Raw genomic sequence first — 25,990 nt, 5'->3', positions numbered from 1 at the left:
AGTGAGTGCGCTACATAAAAGGCAAGGCACTTTGCAGATGGAGCAGAATACACATGAGACAACTTATAAAAGCGTTTGTACAGTGCTTTGTTATTATTCTTATGACTTAACAAAACAGTGGACTGTCTTGAACGTGAGCAATCAAATGTTTAGCTTTTTCCCTGTGAAATGGAAGATTTCAGGAAAAGATGCACGTTGAGGACGGGAAAACAGTGACCAACACAGGGACAACTGCTGCACATGCTTGGTCAGTCCTTTGCATGTTCTTATTTGGTCATATAAACAAAGAGCATCAAACTCAAAGACACGCTGAGATTGTGAAGGATGTTGGGTGGCTCACAGTAATCATAATCAAGTAATAATCAAGTCATAATCAAGTAATAATGGAAACATTTTGTAAACTTTTAAATAAGAGTGTAAGGTGATATTACTGCACTTTTGTGATTATTTTAACAGACGTTTTAGATTTGTTTGATAATTAAACCTCAACAAACACATATAAAGACTGTTAAATTGACATAATATTGTTTGACTATTGTTATCGGCATACATACTCCCCACTGCCCCAAAATAGTTGCATCTCTAATCTTCCAGACATTATTAAAACAAACTGTAATTGACCTTAAGGGCATTTTTGGCTCACTTGATGATTACTACTTCCTACAATCGGGACACTCCCATTTAATCTAGGCAACAAGAAAAACAACATCAACAAATTAGGCAGAAATTAGGCACAACAAACAAAACAGTCACCGCGAAGGCAAGGCAAGCCTGAGCGAGCGCTCAATTAGATGGATGTGCGGTGCTTAGGTGACAGCAGCGCCTTTAAATCCCCAGGACAGTGTGTGCACAGGCTGAATGAATGAGCTATCAGGTGTCATGGGCGCAGACAGGGGCCGACAGGGACAGTGTGGGGCCGGCAGATAAAGGGCGGCCCTTGTTTGTGGTTTGGTTTAATGCTGGGTGACCTATGCGCCCACAGGGACCTCAGCAGCACCCGGCAGCTCGGCCTCAAAGGGATCAGAAGATGAACCCCGACCCAAACAAACAAAAATGTGTTATTATTAGAAAGCGTTTGGATGGGTTTTTACTGGTTTGGAGCACTGATGTTACAATACTAAAATTATAGAGTTGATTTTGATACTTCAAATACTCTATATAGATTTAAATACCACAATAAGAATTTCCAAAACTGCCTTTTTAGGCAATAGAATGTCCTTTTCTTTAATATTACCATGTGCTCTTCTACAATTTCAAGATCATTCATAAAATATTAGGAAAGGACATTATTTTTTCCAGTATCTACACTTAAAATGAGTATCGTGTTTTTGATACTAGTTTCATTATCAATTAGTATATGGGTTTTGATCTTGGAATTGGACTGAATAATCAGACAGACAATGTAAAGTAAACTCATGTAGACTATTAAATCATAAAGATATAATCATTTTAACCCCAAGTCTATTTTTTGTTATCTGATTTGACCCAAAATGTAAAACTGTTTCTAATAATACAGGCAAAGTATTTCAGAATATTCAGATTGTGCTCAAAGTTAGCGAGGCAGAGCATTGGAGTTCTACTGTAGGTTTTTGCTCTGGACACACAGATGCAAAGGTTATGAATGCCACAAAAGGCCAGTTTACTCAAGCAGAGCAAACAAATGGTTCACGATGACCCTGAAGCTCACTGCTGAGACTCAAAGCAACAACTACAATCGCCTGATCTGCTCGGTTCCCAGGGCGAGCGCTGATGTGGCCTGTCCTTTCATTTCCCGTTTCGGAGTTTTAAAAAAGCCGTGGCCGCCTCACCTTGCCATAATGCTTACATACATCCCCCTTTTCAAAAAGCGGAGGCATAGGTAGAGCAGGGGAAAGCAGGGTAACCTTGACCTGTCCACGGCGTGCAGTGCAGTGTACGTAAGGCAAAGGGAGGCGCTGTTCACGACACAGGAGCAGAGACAGCTGCGACAACCACCGCACACATGCATTATTTACAACAGCCTCGCCTCTGTCTCTGTGTTTACACTAAAGCAACATGGAACTGGAAAAACACTGGCAGAAACCAAAGTAATATTTGGGTTGGATGCAATGAGTTACCGTGCTAGGGGTCATTTTCTTTTTGTGGACATATGAAGTGACTTTTCTTTCATTTAGGCACCAATTCTTCTCACAAAAGCTTGTTCGGATGATGGGCAAAAAAATATCAGATGTGCTTAATCTAACCCCTCAAACTAGAATATTAGTTAGGTTGTTTGTTCTCTGTTGTTTGTTACACTGTTCAACATTGTGATGTCATAAGTGGTAATACGATAAGTGCTTTTAATGCGTTTTTAAACACTACACCTTCATTAGAATCATGTGGCTAATTTCAGCCCTGGAATTGACAAACTTTGAACAATAGAGTTGTTGTTTCCTTCTCAGTGCATCAGAAAATATTAAGAGACTTTCAGCGGCAATCCCAAAACAACAAACAACACAAACAAAAGTTCAAACTCAAATAAATTCAAAAGAAGGTGACAATTTAAGATTATTCTTGAGTAATGTAGAGTACACAAGTTCAATTGAGGCCAAAATAGTTGTTAAATTGACAACTAGCACTTAATGACATCATAAGGTGGAGTATTTTGAGCTTTAGAGAAGTAGACAGCCTAATAACACATGTTTAAATGATACAGAACACAAGTCTGGGTATGTTTTTGATGAGGTAACAACATTCTAACAAGACTAAAAGCTCACCGGAGTGAATTTAAGGACATTCAAAAACTCCGGCCACATAATACAGCCATGAAACAAATAGTTAACATTGCTCTTGTGTATTTCTGATAAAAGGTTGAAGAGAATCCTGTTGGAGAGCTTTACACAGTTCAGGGCTCATGTAAACATACTTATTGTAGACCGGAGCTAAAGGGGGTTGGGTGCACATTTAACTTGTGTATGTGAAGTGTCTGTGGGAAGGCCACTCCTGCCTGCGCTCTCCACCTGACGCTCCATGTCAGCCTGATGTCTGCTGTTGGTGGATGGATGGAAAAGAGGAATTAAGAACAGAATCCCAGTGGAGCGGTGAATCAGTGAGGCTCAGCTCTGGGCTCTCGCTGGGCCTGCGTGTGGAGGGGGTGCCAGCCCGGGCCCCCCCGCGCTCCTGGGCACCTCTCTTCTGCTGTGTCTCTTTCACATGCGCACGCTCTTACCCCCGTGTCCCGGCGGTGCAGTGGGGGAGCAGGATGTGAGACCAGCTGGTCATCGGCTCAGACAAAGAAACCTGCTGAATCTGCTCTTGCATTAAAATGTAGCTCGCAGGGGTTCAGCAGGTAGAGCACATGTGCCAGAGAGTTTGGTCCCAACAGCCACCCCTTTCTTTTGATTTTTACAAACAATAGAAACGTACAATCTCAGAGATGTTTATCAATGGGATGAATTCTTAACAGCCAGGTTGTTCGCAGTGAGAGGCGGCCACATCTTAAGTAAACAGGAAACTAGTTCCAGTTTATCTTCAGCTTTTTCTACATTTGATTCACTTCACTTATTGCAAGATCAAGTTACTGTTTGTTTGGTGAGAAATGACTACCGTTTCTACTGGTTTCACGCCTTGTTTTCGCCCGAGTCTGCGTTTTCTCTCGTCCAATCATTGCATTGTGGCGTGTAGTCACTTAGGACCACCCGAAATGACTTGCTCCGCCCAGTTCTAGTCTTCATGCAGCCTAGTTTTGCAGATTGCTGGAGAGAAGAACATGGAGTTTACATTGGGAGAAACAGAACTGGTCTGTAGACACTTGACAAACTTAAGACAAACAGACTAACCTGAAAATCAAACATCCTGAAGTATCTAATATTTCACTAGCAACATTCTTAATATTGACACTACAGGCAGTCGTACACAGCTGAAAGAGAATCTAATTGTAGCTTCACTTCACCCAAGCACGAGAGTACACAAAGCACTGGACGAGATAAGAGATTACTATCTGTGTTTATCTGCTTGAGAAGGGTGAAAAAAGCACATCCCAGACACTGGTTTTCAGCAAGGCTTAAAGGAACATGGAGTGAAGGGATATTTTGGCTCTGTAAGTGACCATTCATGACGGTTTTGTGATGACTATCAAACCTATTCCCTCAGAGAAGGATCTAAAATCAAATCTAAATGGTTAAACTAACAAAAAAGCAGTACAAATTTCCTTGGGCATGGCACACTATGAAATAACCGATTTACCCATCTACATGATGGCAGAAAAGTCAATCATATAATAACTTCAGATTACGAATGCCCAAAAAATAGGAGCTTTTGAGATAATTTCGCCAAGATGAGGCTATCCTGATGAGTATATTTACAGCCCAGAAATGGTAATCATCCAAAACATAAATCGTACGTGTTGCCAACGTCTTTTTTACGTCATTCCTGCTCTGTCTGAATCATAAACCCTCTTCTCTCAACTGATTGGCAGCAGGAACTGGGAAAAGTCATTCTCATTTGGGAATGCGCTCCCTTTATGACAATTATCCTACGCCAGGTGCTGAAGCTCGCTGCACCTGCCTCCCCTGGCTCCTCTCTGCGCTCCTCGGCAGGTGCCACTGGAAAAAACAACGCTTGGGATCCATTTTTGATGTCTTAATGTAGGCCCGAGTAGGAGCGGCGCACTTAGGAACACAGACCCATGACATTGGATATGAGGGGGGCGCAACAACACAGATGAATGGATTCTTTGTAAGTTGTCATGGGACTGGAGTCGAGAATGCCTAAAAAGATAGTTCCTTCCTTCTCCACTGTGAAACAAGTCCTTTTGGTAACATGCCTTCAATGCCCATAATGCTAGCTACGATTGAATGCTCCGACTAACTGGATTATAGCTGCAACATACTGTGTCGCTGAAATACAAAGATTGCATTTCTGTAGCTAAAGCCTGGCATGAAACAACCCAGAAAAGAGTTATCAGAGATTAGTTGTGTGCATAAAGTAAACAGAGACTCATCACAGCATTAACAGGGGAATTCCTCACCAGCTGCTCCTTAACACACTTCTCTCCAACTTCCAACACGATAAAACTAAACAGTAGCACATGCTGTTCTGAAACTGCTACAGTGGTATAGCACAGAGGTATAATTAAAGTAATCGAAGAGAAGTTAACTATGATTGTGAAGGGAGGGGGCAAATCGCTGGGATGAGGAGAGGCGAACATAAGAAACCAACAGGACATCTAAAGCTCCATCTGTTGACCAAGTTAAATCCCTACGAATATAAGCGACATAGATGCGCCCAAAAGCACTGTGTGTCTTACTTCCACTCATGATAACAAAGAACATCATGTCTCAAGATTAACAGTGGAAACAAGTTTGCGACCGATACAACTTTGTTAGTCAAATTCAATTATCACATCCTTGTCCCCAACTAAGGCTGTAAAATTAATTGTATTGCACTTGAAAGGTGGTAGTTCACACACAAAATGATTTCAAAGTAACAGATTCCAATTCCAAGAAATTATCTAGTCTTATTATTGTTTTATTCATAAAACCTGTTCACCTTGTTGTTTAGAGTTCCCAAATTGTTCTGAAATAAATGAGGATTGGATTAGTTAAGCAGTTCATATTTCAGTCTTCTCTTAGTATGTAATTGTTATGTTCGTGGACATGTTAAAATGTGCAACAGAATCCTACAATTAAAAACATAAATTGCTAATCCAATCGCAAGTTGATATCTTTAAAAAAAAAATACAAATGCAGAAATGTTATTTTGAATGGTTTAGAATTTCATCAGTAATAGAACAAAATCAGACTAAAACTAAAGCACTGTGACGTGTCGATCCAGACCTGTTTGACATGTATTGAAAGTGACATGAGGGAGGACATGCAGACACCATGGGCCTGGACAACCACTGCAAGTGCTTATTATGGTAATGACAAGTCTCACACGGGGCTCGTTCTTGACCCGTCTGGGACAGTCCTGCACCACTGCCCTGACTCGCTGCTGATACGGACAACCAGAAGACCTGAAGTGTTTGTTCACCGCATACGACCAGAACTACACTGAGGCTCTGATGATCATGAATCACACCAACTAATGTCCCATCTACTAATGTCCCATCTACTAATGTCCCACAGCAAACTTAAGAAAAGCATGTATGATGAGTAGATCATTAAAAAGCTTGATCAGTTCATGAATGTCTGTGTAGACGTCTATGGCGAATAATAACAGAATGCTGTTTATTTAAAAGAGACAGAAGAAGTTCTGTTCTAAAATGACACACAATGGTCATCTTGTGGACTGCACTGGTGTATAATGCTTCATTATCATCAAAATAAAGCCCTTACAGCTGCCTATGAACAACTACTACTGACCAGAGCAGAGATTCATTACAATGAGAATCAGTGCATTAGCCTGACAAAGAACAGAGTATGACTGAACAAAAGCCTCAAGTCAAAATAAGCATTTTGTACTCCAGCTCCAACACAAATACTGTGGTACAACCTCTCTTAAAATAAACTCAGTCTTGCCTTGTGAACTTCTGTCATATTTCAAATGGAATAAGTGTGGGTGGGTACAGGCTTACAGCTCATTCCACACATGCCTCCCCACTCTGCATCCAATCAAAATGCAAGAGGTCTATGCACCACTTGCATTTTGGTGTGAAATGTCCCCAATCCTCCAGCATTGAAGATAATTACTGCCAAGCAGCTATTTATGATACATACATTACATTTGAGCTCGAAGCCTGATGGGGATGGGATAGAGAGTTGACAGGCCAAACCCATTGTCATAACAGAGTGTTTGAACCATCTTTTATACCATCATGTTTCAAGATAGCAAGAGGCATGTTTATGGCACCTGCCAGAGTGCTACTTGGGTGCATTTGTCCCGCATGCTCACACTGGTCAGCAACTGTGCAGAGCTCATTACTAAAAGCATAGTTACCTTGGGCAGGTCTTTGAGTTGGTTGGCATCCAGGAGCAGCTCCTCCAGGCTGCGGCTGTAGCGGTATATCTCATCGGGGACGGTCTGCAGGTTGCAGTGCCGCTTGTCCACCGACTCTACGTGGCGATTGCAGCGCCACAGGGGAATACACTTGAGCATGTCCGGCCGCCTGGGGGTCGTGGTTGCCGGTGCTACTCAACTCTCCGCATCGGAGGAGAAGCAGAGGGATGACCAATGAGAGAAACAAAAATACAGATACGGGCACAACCAAAGTCAAGACGATGTCGGTGCTCCCACGATGAACCTGAAGAGGAGGCCGAAATCCACTTAGGTTCTAAATAATCCCTTTGATGAGTTGGTTAGTTGTATCTCGGGTTCAGTTCAGGTGCAAGACGGTAATGCTTGCTCCACTATATCCACACCGGGATCACAACCAAGACAAAGAATGAAACTCCCCTGAATTCACTTTGCCACTTACACTATAAATGTCCCCACACATTAGAACAACAATGCTTGTTTTGCCATGACCACATCCTGGTTTCACGTTGAAGCCCAGCACTAGCAGAACATGCCCAGCTATGCAGATGCATTCAGTCAATGGATAAAACTCAAACACATCCTTGTGCTCACAATCAAAACAAACATACTATTTCATTTATCGTTAAACTAAATAAAAGCTCAACTGCAACAGGGTATATGTATCCACTGTGACTGATGTTAATAAGCTCGTTCTGGTCAGCTAACGAAAGCTAGCAGCTCACTAACGTCTTTGTGCTTAGCTTTAGCTGTCGTTTACAACACTTCTTCACTTCAGGCCAGTGAAAAACAACGTTTGGTCCGATCTTGAGATATAATCCAACATGTGCCACAAATGAAATCCTCAAGTCTTCCTTCAATCCCTCAGAAGGTGAAGCGCCAGCGGAGCGGGAGCTGGAGGAGACGGGCTTCCTTCCCTGCCCTGGATGAGGCAGGCCAGGCCGGTTTAGTGTGTGGCTGTGGCTGTGGGGGGCTGGGCTCGTCTCAGCAGCGTTTCCAACACAGCGTTATAGCGCACCGCCTCCCAGTGGCGGAGGCGCCTCACTGCGCCACTCAAGAGTCACACTGCTGATCCTGAAAGTTAGTGATAATACGAAATACACACTGTATTCAGACTTATGTGGGAAACAGGAGTTAGTTAATTACTATAGCTTAGAAACACAAGCTCACATCTAAATAAACCTTTACAACAGTAGGTCTATATAGAAAACAAAACATTATGGGATTTAATTTGACAAATAATAAATTTTATTGTATAAAGACAGTGTGTACATATTTCAGCATTTTTTTTTTTTTAAGAAAGAGTGGAGCAGACAAGCAGGAAGCCTATGTTCAGCGAAATCCCCAAAAGCAAGTTAACAAAAATGAATGAGGCTTTGACAAATAAAGCACAATTGGGACAAACTTCTGTCAAACTCTACAATAGGATTATCAACATTAACAATTAAAATAAAAAAACATAATTACAAGCTTCAGGCGCAGCTCACGTTGCAGTTACAGACTGAAACATTTGAGCAATAGTTCATGACATGTTGGTGAACCAGTTTATGCTGAGAGGTCACTGCTGTTGAAACGGTCTTGGTCGTATACTTCAGCAACAACTTTGCGGCCTCCAAACCATCGATCGTTAAGAGCAGAAATGGCCTTGTTCATTTCTGAAGCATTGGAAAACTCTACAAAGATTTTGACGATAACATCTGCGTCCTCCTCTTCTCCTTGTTTCTCCTTATAGATGATGACCCTGTACACATTCCCAAATTTGCCACACTCCTCGGTCACTTCTCCTTCAAGGTCATCGTCGATGTCCTCTGGACCAACCATATTTCTAAGCACCATGACGGTAGACTGCAAATGAAAATACAGTGAAAGACATTATAGACTAAAATTCAACTAAAGCCCCTACTTTCCAAATAAATACCCCTTACCTCAGATTTCCGTAGCAGTTTTTGCATGACCATATGTCTTGCACTGCTGCCAGAAATGCTCATGTGCTCTTGGTCACTCAACATCTCCTGCCCTGTTCCATCCTGGAGCGTCTCCTCCTTTTCTTTCTTTTCCTGTTGATGTGCACCCAGTGACAGAGCAGAGAGCACTGGTGGTGATGCTAGCACAGGGTTCACCAGACCCACTTGGGGCAGCACCGGTATGGGAGGGCGTACTGGAGTGACACCTGTTCAAATGGAGAGGGAAGCAGAAAAATGTCACTTAGAAAAAAACCTTCCACCCAGAACGTTACAAAAGCAAATTCTAACAGGCAATTTTTAAAAAAGTGTTTTGGAAGGCACAATAAAAATATATAGTATATTACAACTACATTGTATAAAAATAGGACACATTGTATACTACCATTACAGTTCAACTTTGTAAGGGTAATGTTTTATCTACCTGTAATAACCCCTGGTGCCTGGGCAGCCATAACAGCTTGAGGGATTCCCATCTGTTGCCCAAGAAGTTGTGGGGCAGTTAATGCCCCCAGAACAGAAGCACCAGCTACAGCCTCCTTAACAAAGCGTTGCCCATGTTGCCAGAGACAGAGACAGAGCAGGGCAGCAGAGTCAACATTCATATTCGATTGCAGAGAAAACTCACCATGGATGTTCTTAATGGGAATCAATGGGGAAACAAGAAAATAAAATGTGCAATTTTTTTTAATGAATGAATACGTTTTTGATGGTTAAAATAGGGTTAACAGATTAAATGCTGATTTGAGTTCCTTCACGTTTCTGTCGTTTGGATCATACTTGCCTGGGCAGTAATCTTTGCCGTGGCTGCTGCTGCGGCTACAGCCGCTGCAGGAGGCATGCCACCAGGAGTCGTAGAAGTCAGGGGAGTCAGTAATGGCATAGGTGGGGTCACCGCTTTGCCTACGCGGAGGTACTGACCGCCAAGGTCAAAGAGGTTCATAGAAGACACAGCATCCAGAGCCGACTGTGGCTTTTCATATTCTAGGAAGTAAATACAGCATATGACAGCAACATCAACACGAGCACGAGCACAAGCGAGGGGGGGGGGGGCAGCTCACCAATGAAGCCAAAGCCTCTGTGCCTCCCCGAGTTGGGATCTCTGGCTAACGTGCAAGACTTGATCCTTCCAAAGGCTTCAAACACACTCTTGATGTCATCATCTGACAGGTCAGGGTGAACCGATGCCACGTAGATTCGGTTATATGCGCGTGCCTCCTCTGCCAGCTGGTCAATGATGGGTTGCGCCTGACCGATGTTACTTGGGCGCCCAACCTATAGCACAGATCATACGAGTAGGGCGACTGAATAGGGGGTTCATAAGTGTAACTAGGCGCGCACTCTAAGGCTGCTGGGATAACTTCGGAAAAGCCACCGTTTTCAGCCAACCAACTAACAGTAAGGTGTTCCAGGGGGCCTACCACTTAAACCTATTTCTTTTTTAAAGGGAAGGGGAGGGGCAGGTGGAGTTGTATCCTAGAAAATGTGTCAATTAGGTAGCCTATTAAAAAATTATAATTTAAAAAAAAATGTCTATAAAAAAACATCTTGTCACTGATTTTATTCATTGAAACAAGCCACCATTTAATCTGCTGGAGAATTACAAAATGCATGGAGCTCAATTAGCTGAGCAGGTGGCAATACCGAAAGTTACCAAATGTCAATTACTGCTAATACGTGACCCTGAAAGCCTTGCCTATCTGCAAAAGAGCCCTGTAAACTTTCTAAATCTAATCTCGTTGGGGCAAAGATCTGTACTACAGATGGGGCGGCCAAGCAACACCAACCAGGCGCAGCCCATCATCAACACAACATGGACATAGAGGCACGTGACACCGGCGGGGCGTCTAACTGGAGCTCGTCATTAGCAGCCTTGGCAATATCATGGAAGTAAACACAGCAGACATACACCACAATGACACAAATACACGTACCTGAAATCAACAGACAGACAAAAAAGAAAAATAAATTAGTGTGTTCAAAGAAAAGAAACTGTATAGAAGGGGGAAAAAATGAAACATACTTTTGGAACTGTTTAAATTAAAATCTTGGAATGACCATAAAGAAATTTTAGGATCAATAATGAGATCAGCGTTTAAATCAACGGCGGACTCACCTTTATGTTCCTGCCCCCCAACATGACCGAGTTCATTTGGTCCAGAGCCAACTGTGCAGCCTCTGGTACATCATATTCCACAAATGCAAAACCCTGCAAATGTTATGTGTAGTAATTATATCTATTACATAGTAAACTGATAATAAAACAAGATTTAATACCGCACTAACCTTGTGTTTCATTGTAACAGAATCCCAAGACATATCAATGCTCTTAATTGGACCAAAGGGGGCAAAAGCCTGTCTGATAGTATCCTCACCAAGCTCGTAGTAAATGGAACCCACATAGACCCGACACATGATGGCAAGAGCACGTTGTCGCTGCGCAGCCACCTGTCGACGAGGAAAAATTCAATAATAAGTGCAAGGATTTTAAAAAGAAAGAGCAACCACACACACTAAAAAGGATTGTTTTTTCCTAATGTGCTTCCCCTCCCAAAAGAAAATAACCAACCAAGGCCAATTCAAAGTAAAAGAAGTGAAGTGTAATAAAGCATTCAGCACAACTCTGCAGTAAGAGTTGTAAATGGTGATGGCCTCGCTTGTTTTCAGCTTATTGCCTCTTTCCTGTTTCTAGCGAACAGGTCAAAAGGGCAAACACATTTTTACATGCAAATACAGCCTTTAAATTTTTGGGCATCATTTTCAACTAACCTGTAGTCCATGGTTGCAAGTAAGATAACAAAACAAAATGAAATCCATTTTAAGTCTTGCTGAAAGTAATCTGATTTCTCTTTTAAGTGGATTGGGATATTTCACAGAGGTTGCTGTATAACCTTTTATTTGCCTGTGATTCAGTCATAATATTAGAAACTAAATTGATGACATAATGGGATGATAATTTTATTTCACACAAAGAAGTTGACTTTGAGATGGCCAAAAAGACCTGTCAAATAGTTCTCTCATTTTGGTCCAAAGTGATTGATATCCCTCTTTCATCCCATGCAAACAATTGTTCTTTTAACTGTGCAAATGCATATTTTTCAAAAAGACCATAAATTTACCTATAACAACTCTAAAGTCTAAAGTAAACTCTAAAGAACAGAACCAAATGACTACCATCTTGTTTGAAAACTGCAGAAGAAATAGCCTGTAGACCAAGAAAGCAACAGTTTAAATTACCCAGAGGAAATTACAGAATAGTTATGGGAAGAGCAGTGCAAAATTATGTCTTCTTATAAAATATGCATTCTTGACAAAGGGCATGGAATGTTGCAAAGGCAACTGGTAAAAGAAGGGTAACAGTCCTTTATCAATTGGAATGCGCACAAAAAATAATTTAATAATCTATTGACCGATTGTAAAGGTGAGAGAGGATCTCCAAAGCCCATTGTCACTGCTGCCATCTGAAAGACAGTAAAGATGAAAAAGTGCTGAAAAGTAGGTTAAATATCCCTTAGCTGATAAAACCGTATTTGCTTTGTTAGATAGACCGAAGTAAAATTAAGAACGCCAGTCTTAAACAGTTTGAAGAGTTGTGTCCCCAACTTAAAACAAACCACCAAACAGTAAAAACAAGGACCAATTATTGCCAGTTATTTTAATCAAAACTAAAGCCTCTGCTGAAGATCATCACCATCTGAAAAAAACAGAAGCACAAGCAAGCGCACACGTCTACTGCTGATCCCTCAACATGGGCAGGAGGGGGAAGAGAAAGTCCTACTGTTTATGCCCGCATGTACCAATGCGGTAGTCATTATTTGGAGAAAACACTACTCTATCATTGACCACGCAAGAGAAAAAAAATATTATGAGCAACATTTAGAAACTGAAAAGGCATCTCACCTGCAGGTTGGTGAGCTGCTGTTGTTGATGGGCTATGGTCTGCTTCACCAAAACACTCTTAATGCTCTGTTCCATGGCATATTTCTTGGCCTAAAAAGACAAAAAGGTTTACCCTATGCTCAAAATTTAAAACAAACTTTATGTCACATTGTCACACACATATTCTACATACAAAACGATATGGTTAAAACAGGCCTTCAGTGCAGCATGGCTCAGTATCTTACCCTCTGCAGTGCTTCTTGCTGCTCTGAGGTGAGCGGCGGAAGGCCAAGCTTGGCGCCTGTGCCTTGTCCATTCTCCATCTTCTGCGTTTCACCTCCCTGTGAATCACACTAAGATTTAGACCATTTAGATGAGGTGCAACCATGATCAAAAGTATTTCGCGATACATTCACGGTCATAATCAAAATCCCTACGGAGACCATGTTCTATGACATGCATCAGACTGTACCGAGGCAGGAGCGGTACTCCTTACCTACTCGACCCGCTATCCCCGGGTCCACCGTGAGCTGGACCACTCCAAAAGGAGCACGGTTGGTCAGAGGCTTTAACGAGTCAATTATTTCTGGGGGAAAGAAAATTCCTTCAGACTAGCAGTGCAAACATCAGGTAACCAACTAAAGACACAAAGAGCCGAGCGCCATCTCAAAGGTCTACGCGTCTTTCCCGCGGCAGCATTAGTTCCTGTTAATGCTTCGCTAAGAATCTTCTTGTCTTGAATAATCTAGAACAATCGACCGGGCACAACCAGATTATAAACATGCAAAATAGTAGAAATATGCAGAGAATAAGCTTGTGGCATTTCATCAGCCATCGCGTGGAAAACGACGCAGTACACGACCATTACAGTGAGGCCTACTCTGCGACACCACGCATTAAGCCTTTTATGCTAACGTGTGCTACAAGCTAACCAGCGCATTCGCTTTCGTATCTATAACACGAACAAAAAGCAATTATTTTGTCTTTAACCCTACGCCACATGCACTTTACCAATCGTATTCGTGTTTGCAAATGGATGGTGCAGCTAAGGTAACGGCAATAGATTAAAAAAATGATATTTATAATTACCGCAGTCTCTGTGACCGCCATACGCACACCCTCCTCGCAAGGCCCTCCAGTGTTTGCAGTTATCGCGAGAAGTTCCTGGTTTCAATGAAAAGTATCGCGATCATTCGACACATTTCGTTATGGCGTAATCATAATTGTGTGTAGCCCACTAGTAAGACGTGTGTATGGGTCTTTAGTTCATGAACACAACTTTCCCCTCACAATATATACGGAATAACAAGGATATATGTTTTAAACGCAAAACTCTGTTTTAAAAAAGTGGGTTGACAACGGTATTATTCACGTACACCAACTATTCAACAAAAACAATATATATCCTATTCCCACAGTGAGTTTCTCTATACTTACAGCTTTCCAAATAACGCCAAAAGAGTTTGCAATTGTCTTTGATGCTGTTCCTTCTGGTGTGAAAATGCTAATGTCCTCCCACGTACAAACTCCTAATTGTGTTTCTCAAGAGTTGTTTATTGGTAACTGATCCTTTTTTAAGTTTTTAGACCAATAACAAATGTATCAGAAAACCTATTACTAGAGAGTACGCAAGTAAATCAGCATCTGTTTTTGTAAGGGAATAATTCTTTATCATTGATTGGAACCGTGTTTGACTTTTACCGTGGAAATCCTTTGTAACCAATAAGATTCGGGAGGTTTGCCTCACATGTTGCATAGACGTTACCCTGTAAACAGTATTATTTCTAAATTACTTTATTCATTCTGTCATAGTGTCCAAGAATCTGTCACCCATATATTTTAGGACTGCTCTTACACTAAGATATTTTGGAAGGACATATCTTTGTTTGTGAATAGAAAGTTTGATATGAACCTACAACTTGATACAATGCATGTCCTCTTTGGTGTTTTTGAGGGAAATATTTCTAAAATATATATATGTATATATATATATATATATATATATATATATATATATATAATGTCGGTGTAATCCCTCATTCGTCCAGGCGTGTTCCATAGTAGAAAAAGCTTCAGTTGTAGTCATCTGGACTCAGTTAGAAAAAATAGAAGTTTCGACTCTCATCCAAGAGTCATTGTCAATAAAAGAATTTAGGTCGAGAACTCCGATATTTATACTATTCTGTGGTAAGTCCAGCCCATTGGGCGGAGCCTTCCTGAAGTAGAAAGAGTTGTTTGTTTCAACAGTTTCTGTTGAAACAAACAACAACTAGTTATTTTTTCTAACTGAGTCCAGATGACTACAACTGAAGCTTTTTCTACTATATATATGTGTGTTAAACCTGATCTTAATGTTGTCAAAATACCATATTCATTGCTCAATATTCTCAAACCAGAAACTGAAATTTATAGTATTTGAATCCCTTTTGTCCTCTTATGTAAATTGCCTTAATATTGCACTAACCTTAAAGCTGTAAAGACCAAAACTCTTTGTGTTGAATTTGAACTGTAAACTGAAGAATATTTATTTTTATTTTCTATGTATATCTTGAAACTGCAACTGTATTAAGCCTTTTGCAATGTTATTGTTTATATCATTGTACATTTGAATAAAACTATTTTTTAAAAAGTAAGACATGTGTAGTCTGGATCCCTGGTATCTTACACATTGCACAGTCCATGTTCTCACATATTGTGGAAAGTGAGTGATAGGTTGGCTCTTCACACCACATCAATCTATAAATAATACTCATGATGTCTAATTTTGTTTATTGTTGCGTAATTAATTGCATTGTCTACAACATTTTACAAATATTGAATTAAGTACCTAGAACACATTTGGAGGCCAATGCCATTCCACATATCCACAGAATAAAAACATGTCATGAAATTAAATGGACATAATTTATTTGCTTGCATGGTCAAAACATTCATTTTCTTTGTCAGATCCCAGAATGGGATTGTTCTGATGATTTAGAAAAACTCTATAACTGACAAGGCAAGATGCAGTAACAGGCCAATGGGCACAGCCACAGAGTGCAGATTATTAAGACATGCTGTTTCCAAGAGTGGGACTGGTTTATAGGGATCATGGTGTAAGTGAATGTCCAACCACAAACAAATATGAGCTAGGTAAACCTCAGGGGGAAAAACTGTGTCCTGACTACAAACTAAAAAAATATTTTAACAAAAAATACTGCGATATTAACAGTACAGCATGACCGAGTGAATTTAAGCATACAGAACAAAGGGACATTTGACTATTGTTTTTAAAATGACATTCCAAATTTTGCATGTGACTGACACACAACAAATGTAAACAACACATCATATTTTTATAGTACACTACATTCTGCAATGTTGTTATAAATGTTTGACACAAACAGGAAAATTAATTTAAAATGGAAAATGGAAAAGATCGTCATCTGTGATTATATTGTCCATGCAAATCTACTGTACAGTACGGTATGTCCAAAGTCAACAAAAAAATAATCAAAGATGCATTTAAGACACATGTAAATAGAGCACATAACTGTAGTTCATTCAAAAAATAGATAAAACGAGCAATGCAAATATTGCAATATTAACTTAACACTATGGCAATTTTATGTTTGGTTTGAGTAGATAATGGCCCCCAAAATAATTCTCCCTCTTTTTTAAAGAACTAGGATTCATTTACAATGTGAGTAGCAGACTCTACTTTGAGCATTCCTCTAATTCATTCCAAAAATACTTTAATTACAATCAATAATTAATTATTATTTTTCTTTGATATACATTTGGGGAACCCACATTTAAAACTGGCTTCTAAGTTGTTTTTTTCCATACAATTGAGAAAGTTGCCAATTCTATGATGAAGGCTGCCATGGAGGCACTTTGTTTTCAGGTCTTTGGCTTCTAATACTTCTGCAGGGCTGAACCCTTAAGAGCACCATGGGCTGAAGAGACAGACCGTAATCAATTTCCCCTTAATTTAGATGTGGCCATGTAATGTAATAGTCTATTGCTTTTGACAGAAAACTATTAGCAATGGTATGTTATGGAAAGGTGCACAATGATCCTATGCAGTCAAACATAAACAAATTAATATATATTAACAGCATGTGGTAGATGGGCATCTTCCTTTAAAAATCAACATTTTGTCCTGTAAATGAAGGCTCATCACCAATAAAATAAAATCTCTTTGAAAACATAGCTGCTATCTTTTAAGTAAAGTGAACTCATTCTGCAGAGTGCCATAGTGGAGTATAAGGCGTGATAGCCCTTTAGGCAGGGAGTGTGCTAATGTTCCACTTTGCACTGGTGTGAGAATGAACAGCCACCAGAGCCGTGCTTCTGCTGCTTGCTGTGTGAGGTGATCTCCACAGACTGTAGCAGTGTGGCTCTGCACATGCCCTCTACAGCGGGTGGCACTGTGCTCCCTGTCCCAGCTGTGTGCCCTCAGCTGTCCTTGGCTCACGTGGCCTCTGTTTGGGCCAAAGAAGAACTATGCTCACTGCGCCACTGCAGACACAAGCCCTCGAACTCGGTGTCGACTAATGGCATCCTCCAGGAAGCCTGCCACTTTGTCACTGTCCTCCTGTCAAACATCACAACTGTGTAAGGTAAGAGACACATGAATGTAAAATAAGGACGACATTCTTAAACCTACCTCATTTATGAAGGCATAATGAACAAGTTCACTTGCAAGGTCTTTGGAGGTGTCAGCTAAAATATAAGCATACTGTAAGTTACTTCACAAATACAAGTATACAAGTATACAATGGTTCTTTTTCCACACTCACTTGGAAGAATGTCACAGCTTAGCTGCCGATGAAGTTTGTCATCCATTTTTAAAAATAGCGATAGCTGGACAACAACAAAGTATCATTGTTATTTTATAGTTGGCACTTTTCATACTAGAGTAAGTGTACGATGTACACAGTACATTCAAAGTATTTGTCACTCACATGTGTTTTGGTCCCTTCTTCATTTGATTCCAAGTTACAGTGCATCTGAACAACCTGCAAACAAGGAACAATTCTTCTCAAATGTGATCAACCTGAACATTTTCATGAAAAGCATATGAACATGATGAGTGTTGTGTGAAGGATCTTATTCTTCCCCGTCTGACCTTTCTAGTCTCTGTCTCCTGAGGTTCTGGGGTGGGCGTTTTGACTGTCTCTACCTGCTCCTGGGACAAGGACAGGGCTCGTGGAACGGGATGCGGGCGAGAAGACGCAAAGTTCATTAAAGGATAGATGCCATTCCTAAAAAACAGTATTCATTTAGTTCATAAATACTGAATTATTTGTACTTAATTAGAGAGTAAGTTTAACTTACTTTACATCTTCTAAAAACTTGTCAAGTTCTAATGGAGATACATGAGAATATCTGCAAAAGGCACATAGTAAAACATTTATTTTATCTTTTATCTAAATACATTTAACAATAGAAATTGCTGTAAATTTACTTGAGCTGCACTCCCGGTCTGTCGTCATGCCTGATTTCAGCCATTACCGCATTAGGGTCAAAGGACTTGGTTTTCTCTTCCACACAATTTTCTGGAAGCAGGTCTGGAAGTTTAACAAACTTATTAAGATGATTATCCAGCACAATTTAGACAATACAGTATATATGACAATTCAGATGAGAAAAAAAACAATGGCAACAGGTAATGTGCAGGAGCATTGAGCAACAAATTTTATGCACACTGCAATAGACAATACTGGTATATGCAAAAGTTAGCGGACTTGAATTCAAAATTCTTATCTTTTTAGTAGTTTTGACTCGTTAATTTATTGGGTTTGGTGCTCTAGATTTAGTTTTACTTGTTTCTAGCTGGTTTCAATGTTTTTATTGTATTCATTTTATCTGTCAGTGGAGTAAATTCTATTTTAAATGGTAATGCTTTAACTACATAAGCAAGAAAAATAAAAAAATAAAACTACAAAAAAAATATTAAAAAAACCAAGAATTATCATGAAACAAATCTAGTAGTAGTTTGTAGTAGTACAAACTAAATGAATCCATGTTGCCCAATGAGTTTTGGCAAGTGTGATGTGGAGGTTGGAGTGCTCACACTGGTTGTTGATGAGGCAGTGGGCAGCCAACAGTTTGAGAGAGTGGACTTCAAACAGGACCCGGTGGAAAAGAAGGTCGTGAGCTGTGGGACGGAATTTGGCGTCATGGCGCAGACAGGACTGAGTGAACTCCTGCAGGGGAAAACAACAGTATTGTAAAGAATATGATCTTTACCAATAATCAAACATCATATCAATATGGTTATACAATCCATATTGCTATGTGTCTTACATCTGTATCTTTTTCCCATTGAGTATATTATGTCTGCATTTACGGTAGTTATAAAGCATTTTGTTGATCGCAAACCCTGAAAAAACGTCAGTGCATCCTGATTCGCTGTGCATACGGCTGAAAGTTATATGTATGTGGATACAGCCGATTCCCCAAAGGGTTTGTGAGAAGAACAAGTTAGTCACGGCAAACTGTTCAAACGCCCAATCACATCTCAATATCAGGAACTCCAGCTTTCAGAGGACATTCCCTGAGAGGAAATGGTTTCTAGAACAAAGGGTTATAAAGTAATGTTCTGAGTTTATTGATTATAATCTCAAAATAATATGAATGAAATAATAATATTATTTAAAATGTTAGTACGATGGTTAAACATAAAATATATTTCAATAAAATAATAAAATATCTCCTTTTACAATGCTATCTCAGAAACTGTTGAATGTGGATAAAGATATTAAGTTTCATATGAGTGGCTATATGTTTGTTCACTGTTGAATTGTTGAAAGTATTTCTCTTGCAGCAACAAAGATTATGAATATAATAAGTCTACAAAAATAAAATATATTATTGTAAGCAGAATGTACAAAGCACCAGGATCAGACATCAGCTTATTCAAAGATGGAATGGAAAGGTGTTTAACAATAAAAGGATGTTATAATATTCAGTAACTATAACATAAACTTACTGAATGCAAAAAGCTTGAATATGTGTCCAATGATCACAAAACCCACAAGAATTACAACAGGTAGAGGGCAACTTTGATTGAAAACATGTTGTATGCTGTATACAGCATTGGTAAGGGGCATATTACTGGAAGCCCTTTGTGGTGTACGACTGTAACTGCATGATAACCAAAAACACAAGTAATAATATTTTTTATTATTATAGAGTTAAAACACACCAATCAATGAAAGCGCTTAGGAATTACTTGGCTGCTCAGAACTGGCAAACCATATATATGAAAAAACAGAAGTAAACACAGCTTAAACACAAGCTCCTTCATGGATATATTTATTACCCTTCATTATAAGGAGATTTATGAAGCGCTCTCTTCTGGACACTCCACAAACTACAAGTGCATGTAAAGGTGTATGAACCTTTACATTACACCAAACACAGCTTTTTCTGTCTCTCCACAGAGGGAAAACGTAGGCCAATTTTTAAAATAAAACCTTAAAAGGTAAAGATAACCTTGCTTTCATCAAATATTGTTTATATTCATATTCTTCTAGAAACAGAGTTGCATCAACAATATAAACAACTAAAATGTATGGGTAACCATAGCACATAGAATGTGGTTGGAACCACTGTGTGTGCTCGAATTGCTCTCTAGTGAAGCTTTGAAATGTTTTGTTCAAATGCTTTGCTGTATCATGAGGCTTCACTTTGCCCATCAATAGAACAGCTAATGCACCAAAGAGAGAGTATGTGTCGCAGCCGTGACGCGAACAGCCCGCGACACCAGCAGAGCCCCGACTCCTCCTCCTCCCCGAAACCAAGGGACCCCTAAAGGCACCTAAAACTAACATTTTTACTAAATGAATGGAACGAAATGGTTTCTAAACCTAAAGTTGAAATGGTTTGTATTGTGAGTGGTATGCAGGTTTGAAAAAAAAAAGGATCATATCAAATAGTATGAATAATCAGTAGGTTTTATTAGTGCTTACTGCTTTGATTAAATGTTCAGTTTAAAAAAGTTATTGAGCCTTACTCTCATAAGAGGGTCCTCCAGCGATTGACCCGCATTGACAATGGCCTCTTTCGACACTGCAGAGTCTCCATTGGCCTGGATTTCTAGAACTGCCATCTGGGTAAAACAACCATCTTTTCTCAGTAACATATTCACAGAAGGGCCAAATGCATAGATGAAAATTATGTGTTTTTTTCTCACCTCCAGTGCACATATGCCAAAAGAGAAAATGTCTATGGCGTAATCATCTGCAAAAGCTGAAAATCAGGAAAGATGTTTATTTACAAATAAAACTGAAATGAAAAAAGGTCTCGATGTAAATCCTTACCACCATATTCTGGGGCAAAAAAGTGTAGATTCCTTTGCTCATCACGGTGTTGCCTTTCCTTACCATGGACGCTAGCATCTGGGAACACTGTAACATCGATTGCGCAACTATGTAAAACAATCTTACAATCTTACAAACCGCACAGAAAACAAAACAACAAAAGCCATTTTCTTACCATTTACGAATAGCCGATGCCACACTGCGGAGAGAGAATTAGATTTAATGTAACGTCATTAATCTCAGCATTTAACAAGACAGTACAGGCATGCAAAAACTACAGATACTGTACACAAAAACGACCGCAGAGAACAGACCTGAGCCAATCTTGATGAGGCCGTTGTGCTGAATAAAAATTGTGTCACAGGTCAAATTTCCGTGGATTATAGGTGGGTCACATGAGTGTAGATAACTGCAAGGAAATTATACATCAAATCAGCTTGCAATAACTAATAGCGTAAATATTTTCAAAACTATAAAAAAAAGTGTTACTTAAGAGCTGAAAGAATCTGAGTGCACCATCGTTTCCAAGCCTGTAATCAATAAAAAAAGATGAATTAAAAACATAATTTTAAGCATAAGGTAGCTCCAAATGTGCAGATATTTTCATAATGTTTTAAAAAGACTTTGCAGGCAAGGATATGATATGAAATGCGACGGGCAGGATTACACACTGAAGGAGCACAATCCCACAAAATGCTGCAGAGTGCCATGGCAATGTGTTACATAATCCTATTCCTGCCTAAAATATAGACGTCAATGGGTATGGCACACTGCAGTACCGTCTACCACCAGCAGGGGGCAGCCACGCTCACACTCACCTTCACGTTCATAGTCTTGTGGTTCTTCTTAGTCTTCTTCAGAAACTGCTTGAGGCTGCCAGAGGACATGTATTCAGTGATGAAAATAACCTACAAAGGAGGCAGATAGGATTGTTAACTTTTTTAATTAAAAGAGAGAACAGCAAAACTTCATTGAAAAGAGGCTTCTTACCCTTGCCTGGCTTTCCTTCATGTCCAACCAGTATTTATGAAATTTTACAATGTTTGGGTGTTCGACTTGCATCAGGTTCTCGAACATCTCTTTGATTTTATCCTACAAAACATTTGAACGTTAATTAGTAGAAAAAGCTTCAGTTGTAGTCATCTGGACTCAGTTTGAAAAAATAGACGTTTCGACTCTCATCCAAGAGTCATTGTCAATAACAGAATTTAGGTCGAGAACTCCGATATTAATACTGTTCTGTGGTAAGACCCGCCCATTGGGAGGAGCCTTCCTGAAGTAGAAAGAGTTGTTTGTTTCAACAGAAACTCCCCCTTGTATCTACCGAGCCTATTCAGAATCTTAATGGGCTATTAGAAACCTCTTTGTCTTTGTGAGACCCTGGCTCAACCACCCTGAGTACCTGATTAGCATCTGAATGTCCTTTACCTTTCCAGGGGTTCAGAATCCCATTATAAATAACAGGAAGATGAAACCTAAGCCCTCCATTTCTGTTTAAAGAAGGTCTTTCTTTTTTAACAAAAATAGCTTCCTTGACTCCTCTTTCAAACCATCTTTTCTCCCTGCTTAAAACCTTCACCTCACCGTCTTCAAACGAGTGATTAGAGGCTTCAAGATGGAGATGCACGGCACTCTGAGGTCCTGAACTAGTATTTCTTCTGTGCTGATAAAGCCTCTTGTGTAGAGGCTGTTTCGTCTCACCTATGTAACGTTCTTTACAACTTTCTTCACTGCATTGGATCGAATAAACTACATTGCTCTGTTTTTGAGTCGGCAACTTGTCCATTGGGTGAACCAGTTTTTGTCTTAAAGTGTTTCCTAGTTTAAAATAAACAGGGACTTCGTGTTGTCTAAAAATTCTCTGCAGTTTTTCCGAGAGGCCAGACACATAAGGGATAGAAACACCCTTCCTTCTCTGTTCAGTTTCCCTTTTGTCCTGCTTCTTGGTTCTCTTCACTCTGTTGAGAGCCCAAGCGGGGTAACCACAGGCTGAGAGGGCATTACGGACATGTTTTTCCTCTTTCTTCTTGCCCTCTGAGCTGGTGGGCACACCTTGAGCTCTGTGTTGTAAGGTTCTGATCACACCCAGCTTGTGCTGTAGTGGGTGGTTGGAACCAAAGAGCAGATACTGGTCCGTGTGTGTAGGTTTCCTATATACTTCTATTTGGAGTTTCCCGTCCTCTCCTCTGATCGTGGAACAATCAAGAAAGGCCAAGCGATTCTCCTTAGCGTCTTCTCTTGTAAACCTAATATGTGGGTCCACATATTATATTAGGTTTACAAGAGAAGACGCTAAGGAGAATCGCTTGGCCTTTCTTGATTGTTCCACGATCAGACATTTGAACGTTAAATAATTGAAGATGAAACATTTTTCAAAACAAAACAGTTGTATTTATAGGTTTAAAGGTGGCACAAAACAATATGAAATTTAATGGGATGTTCATATTAGAAGAAAGTAAACCGAACTGGAAAAAAATATGCCTATTTTGCATTATTTTTGACAATGTGTGATAAAAAACTTTAAGGTGAACTATATACATGTTTTTCTCCCTGTAGAATGATTTTTGAGTAATATAGAATATAGAATGCCATACTGTGGTACATTCCAAGCACAGTAAGGACATACGTGAATGAACACCAAAATGTTTGCCCTGGCATTATTGTTTGGATCCATTTTCTTAACTTGATTTAATGTCAAAAATGTAGAAAATGTCACTTGAAATTAAATCTCCCTTTACTGTATTTCAGTGTAAGAGTTTGATAAGTCGTACCTCCTGCGTTTTAAAGACTTTCTTGTCGGAGAAGAGCACCTCGTTCCACACCACCTCCACACCCTCCTCCGTATCCATGGCCAAAGAGGCACTCTCCACTCCGGGAACATTTCCTTGGCTCACCTGCAGGGAAACACAAACATAAACAGTGACATTTTAGAATCAGAAACAATCAAAACACATTTCAATATTCGTATTTGACAAATGACCAAAAGAACATGGTGAGGCTAGTATGATGCGGTGTTTGAGGCTCCGCAATTTGATTTACAAGTTCAATTAGCCAAATAGCCTCAATTTCATTAGACTAACTGTAAAACGATAATGCGTTGACGGGCCGGATTATAGCGAGGTAGGAGGAGGTGAGTGGATGAAATAGTGTAAGATTAAGTGAAAGGAGTGGAACTTGGGTTCATTTGTAACAGAGGTGACGTTTTACAGGAGATCCGCACTGCTCTTTACAGGATATTGCGGTCTTAGCTCACACAACAATGATGATATCTTTGGTGCAAGGAAAATGAAATATTAGCATCCATGCAGACCCAACATAGACATAGTATTCCTAACTCTGAAATGCTGCAAATGTTTTTTTTTTACACCAATGCAACAGAGAAAGTTAAAGGCAATACTTTGAGAGAATGGCCCGTCTCATTACCAACAAAAACAACAGAGCGGAGTAAGAGTGAGGCTGAGAAGAAATTTTCTGTTGTGTGTCCAGAGTTCACCGGCTCATCCTGGACGCTAGCTGTGATGCTCGGGCTGCAGGACACAGAGGAGGAATATTTTGTCCTGAGGGCTGTTACTCTCCTCAAACTGCCTTGACACTGAATCTGAATATCTTGCTTGATGATTCTTCTTGTTGAGCTGTACTTAGATCTTTGTTTTGGCTTTTCTATTATTATTATTATTATTATAGTTGTATTTAACTGCTCAGTGTGCTCGAATTACCTCTAGTGACATTGATTTAATAGAAACAATTGTGGTCAATATGTGATTATTAGAAAATACTAGGAATGGGGCATGATATGGCGCAAAAAGGTCTTCCAAAATAAAACTGAATGATATCTACACATTCTACGCATGTTTGTTTACAGTTTGCTTGTGGGAAAAGGGGTAAATGCTGGCGAGTAAGATCTCTTATGAAGCTAGTATAGGATATAGAAAATTGTGTGGCCAGAACATGTGAACAATCTTCTCATTCGCATGGAGCCAATCTCGTGTTTCACCAGTCAATCTGATTTAATGGCGCTAAATCAACAATAAAAGGTCAGAAATGAGCTATACAATACCAGCTTTCAGAGCACAGACCTCCAAGGCATTATCTTGCAATGGGGCGAGGATAAATCACCTGGACTGAACTAGGAAACTAAAGTTCAAGGCTAAATGCTCTACATAGGCTACATAACTAAACCACTCAAAACGTTAAAGTGAAAATTGCTATTATTTCATTCAAACAAGCGATATGGCAAAATCCAACGTTTCACAGCTTGCATCCTATTTGGAAAATCAAAGCCCATTCACACGTTTTCATAATAATTAAGCTATAGTCAGAGTAAACCCACTGCCACTCCTCTGTAGTCGAGTCTGTGCACATAAATGACAGTTGTGTGTGTGATGCGCCTCCAGAGAAGCTCTTGATAACAGGGTACAGACGTGTCATTTGTGCTTCTTCTTCCCACACCTCAGACTACTGCAATACTTATAATAATAAGGGTTGGCACTTTCCACACTGCCCCACTTCTACACAGTGAAGAGAAGCGGCGTCTTTCAAAAACCAACAGTACTTTTAACAGACCACAAATTCAACGATGAACAGCAAATGTGCAAACTTGAAATATTACATACTGGAGAGTCATCTTAATTTATGCTGCTGCTGTTCAGAATAACAGTTTAATATTGAGAGTAGCCTAATAATGACTAGTTTTATCATTCAAAATAAACGTACAAGTATTCGGACTCAAGCTTGACACTATCTCATACACACGACTATGTACATTTTCTCCATAGAGATGAATTTGCTTTGTCTAGAATGTTCCAAACTTAATTCATCTCGACTATATTCAATTTATTCCATTACAGTTATCTTTACTGCTAAAAAAAACCAAAGACCTTGAAAAAATATGCGCTCTTACTGAGA

At 39.8% G+C, this 25,990-nt stretch overlaps 3 protein-coding genes across 13 annotated transcripts in view; all 3 read right to left on the bottom strand.

The window, feature by feature from the left end:
- Positions 1 to 7,559, bottom strand: part of scrib (scribble planar cell polarity protein) — a 49,516-nt gene extending 41,957 nt beyond the window's left edge. For all 11 annotated transcript variants that reach the window (XM_072451068.1, XM_072451071.1, XM_072451073.1 and 8 more), the window contains exon 1: positions 6,898 to 7,559. In XM_072451068.1, coding sequence (XP_072307169.1) covers positions 6,898 to 7,056 — 159 coding nt within the window. In that variant the 5' untranslated portion in view covers positions 7,057 to 7,559. The remainder of the gene's footprint in view (positions 1 to 6,897) is intronic.
- A 599-nt stretch (positions 7,560 to 8,158) lies between these two features.
- On the bottom strand, positions 8,159 to 13,997 carry LOC140364743 (poly(U)-binding-splicing factor PUF60-like). Its single transcript, XM_072451067.1, has 11 exons — positions 13,863 to 13,997; positions 13,019 to 13,114; positions 12,795 to 12,884; positions 12,305 to 12,355; positions 11,181 to 11,342; positions 11,011 to 11,103; positions 9,956 to 10,169; positions 9,669 to 9,878; positions 9,319 to 9,465; positions 8,859 to 9,103; positions 8,159 to 8,778 (listed from the first exon to the last, which is right to left on the bottom strand). Exons 1-11 carry the CDS (start codon positions 13,881 to 13,883, stop codon positions 8,479 to 8,481), a joined length of 1,629 nt encoding a protein of 542 aa, XP_072307168.1. The 5' UTR covers positions 13,884 to 13,997; the 3' UTR covers positions 8,159 to 8,478.
- A 1,528-nt stretch (positions 13,998 to 15,525) lies between these two features.
- Positions 15,526 to 25,990, bottom strand: part of nrbp2b (nuclear receptor binding protein 2b) — a 35,885-nt gene continuing 25,420 nt past the window's right edge. Inside the window, exons 2-18 of the mRNA XM_072451066.1 lie at positions 23,857 to 23,979; positions 22,076 to 22,177; positions 21,904 to 21,993; positions 21,575 to 21,615; positions 21,400 to 21,494; positions 21,261 to 21,284; positions 21,086 to 21,172; positions 20,959 to 21,014; positions 20,779 to 20,874; positions 18,835 to 18,967; positions 18,226 to 18,328; positions 18,096 to 18,146; positions 17,887 to 18,022; positions 17,723 to 17,776; positions 17,558 to 17,621; positions 17,425 to 17,480; positions 15,526 to 17,352 (exon numbers count right to left, since the gene is read on the bottom strand). Coding sequence (XP_072307167.1) covers positions 17,266 to 17,352; positions 17,425 to 17,480; positions 17,558 to 17,621; positions 17,723 to 17,776; positions 17,887 to 18,022; positions 18,096 to 18,146; positions 18,226 to 18,328; positions 18,835 to 18,967; positions 20,779 to 20,874; positions 20,959 to 21,014; positions 21,086 to 21,172; positions 21,261 to 21,284; positions 21,400 to 21,494; positions 21,575 to 21,615; positions 21,904 to 21,993; positions 22,076 to 22,177; positions 23,857 to 23,979 — 1,398 coding nt within the window. The 3' untranslated portion in view covers positions 15,526 to 17,265. The remainder of the gene's footprint in view (positions 17,353 to 17,424; positions 17,481 to 17,557; positions 17,622 to 17,722; positions 17,777 to 17,886; positions 18,023 to 18,095; positions 18,147 to 18,225; positions 18,329 to 18,834; positions 18,968 to 20,778; positions 20,875 to 20,958; positions 21,015 to 21,085; positions 21,173 to 21,260; positions 21,285 to 21,399; positions 21,495 to 21,574; positions 21,616 to 21,903; positions 21,994 to 22,075; positions 22,178 to 23,856; positions 23,980 to 25,990) is intronic.

The sequence above is a fragment of the Eucyclogobius newberryi genome, unplaced genomic scaffold (genome assembly GCF_026437365.1).
Source record: "Eucyclogobius newberryi isolate DKJ021-1_F unplaced genomic scaffold, fEucNew1.0.hap1 SCAF_18, whole genome shotgun sequence".
In the NCBI taxonomy this organism is placed as follows: domain Eukaryota; kingdom Metazoa; phylum Chordata; class Actinopteri; order Gobiiformes; family Gobiidae; genus Eucyclogobius; species Eucyclogobius newberryi.
This window is presented reverse-complemented; position numbering and strand designations above follow the sequence as displayed.

Coding starts and splice junctions, on each gene's coding strand:
- LOC140364743 (XM_072451067.1), bottom strand. CDS start 13,883: ATGGCGGTCACAGAGACTGCG. Junction 9,879..9,955: donor CAGAGGCTTTGGCTTCATTG/GTGAGCTGCCCC, acceptor TTTACTTCCTAG/AATATGAAAAGCCACAGTCG. Junction 8,779..8,858: donor AACTGCTACGGAAATCTGAG/GTAAGGGGTATT, acceptor TTTCATTTGCAG/TCTACCGTCATGGTGCTTAG.